Here is a 9424-nt window from a genome sequence, read left to right as displayed (position 1 = left end):
CGAGTTGGCCCGAGCACAGACGGATCCGCGGGGTGAGCCGTCGCTCGCCATACGTCGAACTGGGTGGCCCGCGTTGGGGCGTCTCCTTTTATCAAGGATCGGTGTCGTGCAGTCGAACGGGGGACGACCACCGCCTTTTCCTCGATTCCTTGTCCCCGGAAAGCTTTTCTTTCTCTCTTTTCCTCGACATTGTTTCTCGGGGATTCGCGAAGGAATCGGTGGTTCGTGCGTTTGGCCAGCCGTTTGCCTTGAATCGTGCTCGGAACGAGGACGAGAAGAAGAGGAGAGAACGATGACGACGAGGATGAGGATGACGTTAGCATTTAATCGACGATGTTACTCATGGTAGCGCGACCTTGGTGCGTCGCGGCTAGTGCGGGCGTCGGCATTATCGTCGAGAGTGAACGCGATCGGACGAGCAAGGAGATGGTGTCCTCGGTTCGCGAGAATAACAGTGACTTGGTAGGAAGAGTCATCGCTATCAGAAGTGCCACGTACGAGAACAACAACAACAACAACAACAACATCCTCGTCGTCGTCACCGACAGCCTCCTCCTCGTCGTCGTCGTCGTCGGCGCCACCACCGCCACCGCTGCCGCCGTTGCCGTCACCGCTGCCGTCACCGCCGCCGCCGCCGTCGCCGCCGCCGCCACCACCACCACCACCACCACCACCACCACTACCACCGCCAACGCTGTATCTGCCCTCCTCACTCCCGCCACTGCCAATACTGCCGTTTACACGAAGAAGATCTCTACGACGACGACGACGATACCGTGAAAGAAACAAGATATATTTCCGTTGTCGTGCGTTTTCGTGACTTTTTGCGACTCTCTGTCTCTCTATACGTTTATCTGTTTCTCTCTCTCTTTCTTCTCTCTCTTTCTCTCTCTCTCTCTCTCTCTCTCTCTCTCTCTCTCTCTCTCTCTTTAGCGGACTTTTTTATGGCTGGGAACACTCAATTACTTTGCGACCTGTGACTCAAACTACTTATAACATGACGGTAAGTTCTAATCGTATGTCTTTCTTTCTCTCTCTCTCTTTCTCTCTCTCTCTTTGAATCTTGTTTCTTCTTCACGGAGAAGATCACGAACGACATCTTTAGCGTTCCTTCGTAATATCTCGAGAAGAGGCTAGGACGAGTCTTGAAGCTCGTTTTCGTCCAACCTTCGTCGATCGATACCGGAGGACGTCGTCGTGGCTTGCAACGCCCGTTTGCTCGCTCGAGATCACTCCGGGAAGGACCGCGCGACTTTTACATATTTTTTTATTCTTTTTACTTACTCTCTCGATCAACCTTACATCTCGATCTTTATATTTTCAACGCAATGATAATTCTAAGCGCCTACACATACCAACGAGATGAGTAGTTTGTTTTTTCTTTTTTTTTCTTTTTTTACTTCTTCCTTTACGTTCTTTTTTCCAAGGCCGTCCTCGTCAACGTGGTAATCGATTCTTCTTTCATCGTTTTCATACTATTCTAGATTAAACTTACGGGGGTATCTTTTTCTCCCTCTTTTGCTCTTGACGTGTATCCTCTCTCTCTCTCTCTCTCTCTCTCTCTCTCTCTCTCTCTTTCTTTTGCATTCCCTCTGTATACGCGCGCGCGCGCGCGCGCGTTATATCACGGAGGAGGGAAAGAGAAAGAATGAGAGACGGGAGGGGCTGGTTTACTCGCGCGAAATTTTGGAAGCACTAGGCGGGAATAGCAGCACCAGGGACGAGGTCAGAATGAGAGAGAGAGAGAGAGAGAGAGAGAGAGAGAGAGAGAGGGAGAGAAAGAAAGGGAGAAAGAGAGTGAGTGTGAGATTGAAGGCGGGCAAACGAAACGCGAGGAGGCGCCGCGCCGTCTAGGTGGAGTCAATCGTGCCAGGAAACATTGCGTTTACCGACGCTGTGCTCGCGTGTGAAACGCAAAGCGATCAAGCTATTCTACGATCCCTTCCTTAGGCCCATCTTTTGATATCAAATCGAACATGTAGATACACGTATATTCTACGTGTAAATCCTTTAATATTCTTCAAAGAGAGGCCAATGATTGGACGTGGAACGATCGGTCTTCCTTCTTATCAACATTTTATTTCTTAGATTCGCTCTTCAAAATCTATGTGCTTAAGTACTTTTGATTTTCTTTTTTTCACAAGTATATTGAAAGATATCATATCGTAAACTATTATTGGGATTAAAGACTTCTTAGACGTATAGATATCGTTTTAAGTGAGAAAAAGGTTCTTGTGCTCTTTCTTATCTTCTTCGATGAATCACGCAAAACCAATGTGCGTTTTCGCTTTTGATTTTTCTCATCGGTAACATTATTACATTGAAAGACCAAGAGAAATAAACGAGATCCATTAAATGAAATGTTATAGATGAGACGTATAAGTGAACGAGTGGTATATTGATCAGACAAATGTTTGATAAACTTATTCTCGGAATATAAGTTAATAACTCTCTTAAGACTTTTCTTCTTTATTTTTCAATCCAATAAAGATATGTGAGAGAGGTTGAAAAATCAATCGAGGCTTTGAATAATCTCTTCGCAGAATGCTTAACTCAATATCCGAATGTTTAAAGTTATGACGCTTAGAGTTAAAGTGGTCAGGATTGCAATTATCTCGTGTGGTCTTATGAATTGAACTAGCCCCTATAATCGAGATCACTTACAAATCGAAATAGTAATTATTATGGAAATTTGATTTGCGTTTAAACTCGTGAAATCGAATACGAATCGCCGTAAGAAAATTATTGATATATGAAGACAAAATAAACAAATAAAAAAATGTAACGATTAACATTTTCTATTCTGGTCTAAAGCAGAGTACTTCTCGAGATATGTAAAGTAAAGGAAATAATATATCATAGTGCAAGAGTTCTTTCTCCCTCTCTCTCTCTCTCTCTCTCTCGAGAGAGAGAGAGAGAGAGAATGGAACGTTTGTGACGATTCATCGTCAGCAGTACGTAGTTTTTAATAAATCTTCGTGGCTGACAGCGGCCAAAAAGTTCGCAGTAAATTCGAGAAGTTTGCCTTAGGATCTACGGTGAAGGGCCAAGGGGGGAAGAGGGGGAAAGTCTTAGCCGACGGGCGCGTATGCTCGTGACCTACTTACTTTCATATTTACTTGATCGATCACCCATGTTATATATATATATATATATATATATATATATATATATGTATATATATATGTATACATATTTGAACTTTTTCGTTTTCCGATTGAAGATCAAACATTGAATAGATCGAACTTACGAAAATGTTTCAAGATCGCTAACTTACGATACGTACTTGACCCGATGATATGTCACGCTGGTTAAAAGCCTAAAAATAGGCTACCGTCATGCAATCTGTTAATTATCGCGTATCTCTACCTCCTGCGGTATATCTCAGGGATGTTCTACCCAGGATGCATCGAGGCAACCGATAGGTCGACATTCATGTGCTAGACTATCGTCAACTTACTATAGAGGGATTTATAGAGGTGGTTTTACCATTACAGCCTTTGAGGCTCGTATAAATCCCGTCAACGATATTATATGTCTCGCATAGTGAAGCATATTCTATGGAAAGAGAGAGGGAGAGATAGAATCCATTGGCGTTACTCCAATTCTAAATGTTTCTCCTTCTTGAAGATCATTTTTATTGAATCAACGCATAATTACAATAACGACGAAACAGGAGCCAATTTGATCCCGAGAAAAAAAACAAAAAACAAGAAAGAAAAACAAGAGTAAGAGAATCTATTGTTGACTGAAAGTTATGCGTTGCTAAAATTATGAAATATTTTATTAAGAGATTGGTTACATCGAAGCTAGCTAGTTGAAATACGAATAACTCGACGTTTCGAGAAATTTAAAGGAAAAAGAGAATAATATCCAGAAGGTCATTCGGATATAAAACGATGTCAATCTAAATTTACGCATTACGTTCGACGATCATGCGATATAATACACATGTACGCTCGTTTGTGTTCCACTTTTCTTTCATTCCTTTTTATTTAACCACAAATCGTTTTAATTTAATTCCGTTGCATAAACGTAGAAACGACGTTAATTGTGACGGTTGCAAGGATAATTTTTGATGTAGTGAGAAAAATAATGTTAATGGAGTAACGTGATGTCCTCACATTGGCACAGGCCAACGAATTAAATTTTCCCCGCGATAGGAGAACTTTACAAGGCATTGCTCTTCGGAGAATGAAGATATCGATCGACGTGAGAGTCGATGGGGAAACAATGTAACTCGTTCTCGAGTTACGAGTCAAGTTTTTCTTTAAACGTTTAAAGAATTCCTCCTAGCGATAATGCAAGACAATGAATGCTCAACACCTGCTACTTGGTTATATTCAACGGTGAATACATATGTACATATATGTAGTTATATACCGATCAACGAAATTATCTATTAGAAATCTTGACAGCTTCAACGCGAGTCAGAGCGATCGTTTTGTTGGTAGGAAACGACCAACGCGCAACAAATACGCGTACAAACGATTCCAAGACGGAGATAGGTATATCTATATAAGGAATATAAGGAAACTGAACGAGAGCCTCGAACGTAAATGCAAATGATGAGAGAAAGAGTAGGGCGTAAATAATAGTGGTAGGGAGAGATTCGAGGAATCTCGTAGAGAGCTCAATGGTTATGCACTCGTTAGTCGAGCGAGAACCGTTGCCGGAATGACCTCGCTTATCTAAACTCGCGCTCAAGCCTCACTTCTTCCATTCTTACCTCCTTGTCTTTTTTTTTTGTTTTTCTACTTTTTATCTTTTCTTTTTCTTTTCTTCTTTTTCCCCCTCCAAGCTCCACTCAGAGATTCAACGTTCACGAGGACGTATTTGCTAGCCTCCTCGTAACGATCCGTGTGCGCGGTCCGTACGCGAAAATCTAATAATACGCGTGCGTGTCCCATATAGATTCCGTATTATTGACGTGTACGTATGTACATACGTGTCTGCCTGCGTTTAACGAGTCAACTGTGTGTACAAGAAAAAGGTACGGCACATTCTCTTTTCTTTCAAATCTATGAATGTATCCCTATATGACATATATATTCTCTGCTACACACCTTTCTATTGCTAACTTTTAACGTTAACTTTTTTTAAAGTTCGCTGTACTCTCCGATAGTTACAGCTTGTTACCGTGAGAGTGATGCGTTTTCAACCGTGTCAAATCATGGCGACAACGAAATTCTTTCAACGAAAGGGGGACAAAAGAATTAGCTTTTCCTTTCGTTTCATCGATTCATTTCCCTTATACCATACTATATAGGAAATAACTTATAATTCATATTTATTGAAAAGATTTGAACTTTTGTTTTTTCTTTTTTTCTATATGGTTAAACAATTCGATAAACGAGAATATGTATATATATGTACGTGGGTACACGAAAGGTCCAACAGTTCGTACGCGTTAGTTATCTGTTGTCGCAAGTTTTAATCAAAAGTTTATAATAAATATCGTTTCACTATTTATTCGTGAATCTAAAAGTAGACATAGTAGTCGATACGAAGAAAAAATGTACAAAAGGCATTTTTCCTACTCTGTGAATGTTTATCAATGATAATGCGAGAATACTAACTTGATACTTGAACATAGAGAAACTTGAGATAGAAAGGGAGACACAGATAGAGATAGAGAGAGAGAGAGAGAGAGAGAGAGAGAGACAGAAAACCTGGCATTAAACTTAATATCCATGGTACTGTGATAGTCGTTGATTGCTATCATAAAGTTAATCTCATTCGTTATAAACTGTGAGAGAATGACGTTAGGAGAAACAACAGAAACGTAAATGACCCTTTAGGATTTCACCATATTGAATCGTGGATTTACTTTCGAACGGCCTTGAATGCTGAATAGCTTCCATTCGTCTTATGATTTCATCAACTATTGATATCTGATATGGTCGTCCAGTGTTCGTTACTTCGTTTAAAACATATATTGTTTGTGATAATGTGAAAAAATATGGAAATAGTAAGAGCGAGTTAACGTAAGTAGGTGAAGAAAAGGGATATACTTGGGTGCTCGTAAAAAAGTCGGCAAATTATCTATTCAGGAAAACTAGTGAAAACCAAGAGCCAACTATGTAATTTGTTGGAACTTATATTTTAGTCTAAAAATCGTTAGAAGAAACCCATTAAAGAAAGAAAAGAAATAATGCGTTGATCGTACAGATTAAAATGCGATATTATACAGATTAAAATTGTGATATGAATTTATCGATCTTACGATAATTCCCACTTTTCTTTTCTTTTCTTTTATCGATAACGATCGAACATTCTTCACATTTCTCTCGTAATTTATTTCTCCTACTCAAAATTATTGTGAAATCTCTATATTTTCCTAACGAGATGATAAAGTTATTATACGTTTCAATTAAGAAACGAAAATCCTCCTTTGCAATAAACATGTATACGTAAATGTTGAAGGAGAAAATGAAGATAAATAAAGTTAATTCGTTTATATCGAAGTTACGCGTACGGAGTTTCCATAAATTTTGAAATATTCTCCAATTTAGGATTACATCTAATCATAGTTAATAATCGAATAATCCAATAGGCAAAAGTTCAATGAGATAATAAATAACGCGATGAAATATTACCACGATATCATATTTTTATTAAGCTTTTATTAAGCGCGAGACACTTGAAACGTTTACCATTTGTTCCGTGCGTGTAGAAATATTTATTAGTTATTGTAAACACGATAACGATAAGTGAAACATGTTAAAAAAAAAAAAAAAAGAAAAAAGAAAAAAAAAAGAACCAACGATAATATCTATATTTGTCTTCTCGTTTCAGGTCAAATAATTCGTATATCGAAACGAAGCCGAAATCGATCGAATTGAAGAGTGGGCTTTGGTAGAAAGCACTCGTTAAGTGCTTCAACGGTGACAAAAACGTGGTCCTCTTCTTCGTTAATTTCGCTTAATATCGAGCGCCGTGCAAAACCACCCACACACCTCCTCGCGCATCTTACTTTCCCGTTACAATATCAAGAAAATAAAATACGCTCGTTTCTTCTTTTCGCGAGAACGGGAGTCGAAACGATAGGGACGAAAGGGAAAACGAAAAGTGAAATCGTGGCGTACGTCGCTCGGAGATATACATCGAAGAGAGAAACGTCGTTGGCGCCTCGTCTAATCGCCTGGCACGATGGCTTGCAAAGTTACTAAGGTGAGTCCATTATATTTTTACTCTGTAAAAAAGAAAAAAGATATATATACATGTGTGTGTGTGTGTGTGTGTGTATAATTAGATTTATTTACTGATAAGTCATAATACCCGATGAAGAACTGTATTATAAGGGACAATCTCGTATTTGCATTATTCGTGTTATTATTGAACGGTCATTCAATAAGAAAAATTACGATAATTACATCGCAGTGTACATTTTCAGTGGCGGGGGAAGTGCAATCTCGTTGATGGAATAGTAAATTATTGCGCGATACAATATCTTGATAATGATTTCGTAATTGCCCTCTTCATATCTGATTATTCTTCTTTTTTTTTTTCTTTTTTTTTTCACCAATCTCAACTGGTCTTGACGTTTCATTGTTTATGAAAAAACGTGGACCGACATTAACTATTTTGAGGAATCTTGCGTCATTTTCATTTCTATTGGATTAAAAAGGAATTCAAGAGATATAGTGATTATTCCTAGAAAAAAGTATCGGAATAGGTGATAACGAATATATAAGTTAGAGATAAAAAAATGTTATTAAGAAAGATAAACATATTATGCAAATTAATCTCGCCAACATTTTAATAACGTATTGAAATGGATCATCATTGATTCGATCAATCGTATCGGTTTTAAATCGTCTTCGATCCTTATCTGCAATGAGTTACATAAAAAATAATACCGCAGAAAGTAATAATAATGAAACGATAGTTATGCCTAAGAACACAGGTAACTTATTTATTTATACGATCTATTACGTCGATCCTTTCTTCAATTTATTCTTTTAATTCTTACTTGAATTTTAATTAGATCATTATACATCGTACTGATCGTATATAATATTTTTTTAATTCAAAACAATAACAACAATTTTCCTATTCTTTTGTATTAAAAGGAAATGTCCTGCAACGTTATAGGTAACTAACGTAGCACTCTATCGCCAATCGTGCGTGTAAAGTCTTTATGTATTTAATTACTGCAGTATGATCTTGCAGTAACTTAGTTAGCCATTTCCAATTTCACGCATCGCACTAATACGATCGCATTGATACTAATACGAATACATGATATCTGCTGTCTCCTATTTTTGAGCATACCCTTTGTTGCTCGTCTAAGAGTTCAACTTTTGACTCGTAGTATTCAAAACTATCAGACACGCTATTAACAGTGAGAGCGTTGCACGCAAGACATGCCTACTGGCAGACTACGGGATTTTATGAAACGTCGCAAGTTTCCGTGAATAAGTCATTCTTCTCCTTCTCCCTTCTTTACTTGCTTCTTTTCTTCCTTCTTTCCTGTCTGTCTACTACAATAACAAGTATTTTAATGAATTATCACACAAACGTCGTTGACTGATCCAAGAAAAAAATGTTCTTAAGGTAAGATGCTTCTCGATGGTTTCACGATTCGATAATAAATAATTTAACATTAGCAATGCACAAGTTGCATAAGGTGCATGATCAGAGTTCCTTGAATCGTGCAACAGAGATATGATTAGACGCTCGATAAAACCGCGATGGTCCTTAGAAGTTCCATTGTGGAAAAAAACAGTTGGAAATTTTCTTAATATATAAGTAATATATGTACGTTCGACAGTACATAGATTATTAAAGATAAAGTCTGTCAATTAATTGAAATTTACATTGAATCGTTCGAATCCATTAAAACTAATCGAAGAGACTAGCGATGGTCCTTTAAAAAGCACCATCGCGGAATAAGAGAAAAAGATTGCAAAGATCATCTCGTAAAGTTCTCTCAGAAGATCTATGTGTGTGTGTCTCTCTCTCTCTCTCTCTCTCTCTCTCTCTCTCTCTCTCTGTCTGCCCCCTGAAGCAGCCCGAACGATGGCCGATCCACGCGGCTTCAAACCAATAAATCAGTTGTGGCAGAGCGTGGCAGTATCAACGGATCCAGATTCGGAATACTTATACGAAGAGATCTCGGGCCTTTCGGGGTCCCAGGATATCGAGGTAAGGCCGGCGGGGGCCGCCGTCGTTGGGGAGGAGGAAGAGGAAGAGGAGGAAGAAGAAGAGGGAGGAGAGGGAGCAGAAGAGGAGGAGGAGGAGGAGGAGGAGGAGGAGGAGGAGGAGGAGGAAGAGGAAGAAGAGGAGGAGGACGAGGAGGACGAAGAGAGAGGACTCGAACGACAAAAAGAAATTTGTAGCAGCAGAAGTAACAGAGGTTGGTGGAGATATCACGATACTGAGAGTATCGGCACCACCACCATCGCGACTAGCAAGAAAA

The 9424-nt window shown here is 39.1% G+C and overlaps 1 protein-coding gene across 14 annotated transcripts in view; it reads left to right on the top strand.

Annotated features, from left to right (window-relative positions):
* Positions 1-35: 35 nt before the first annotated feature.
* The window catches only part of LOC124430838 (glucose transporter type 1), a 28544-nt gene continuing 19155 nt past the window's right edge, over positions 36-9424 (top strand). For 5 of the 14 annotated variants that reach the window (XR_006943866.1, XR_006943865.1, XR_006943864.1 and 2 more), the window contains exons 1-3: positions 44-1003; positions 6799-7173; positions 9017-9424. The exon at positions 9017-9424 is cut by the window's right edge and continues 406 nt beyond it. Coding sequence is in view for 10 of the 14 variants with exons in the window: in XM_046977961.1 (XP_046833917.1) it covers positions 9025-9424 (400 nt within the window). In the remaining 4 variants the exon portion in view is untranslated. Of the gene's footprint in view, positions 1004-3294; positions 4994-6798; positions 7174-9013 lie in introns of those variants that run through there. The other 9 variants (XR_006943867.1, XM_046977960.1, XM_046977962.1 and 6 more) reach the window with 6 other exon arrangements.

Source organism: Vespa crabro, chromosome 19 (genome assembly GCF_910589235.1).
Source record: "Vespa crabro chromosome 19, iyVesCrab1.2, whole genome shotgun sequence".
Lineage (NCBI taxonomy): Eukaryota > Metazoa > Arthropoda > Insecta > Hymenoptera > Vespidae > Vespa > Vespa crabro.
The sequence above is the reverse complement of the archived record's forward strand: the minus strand, read 5'-3'. Positions and strand labels throughout refer to the sequence as shown.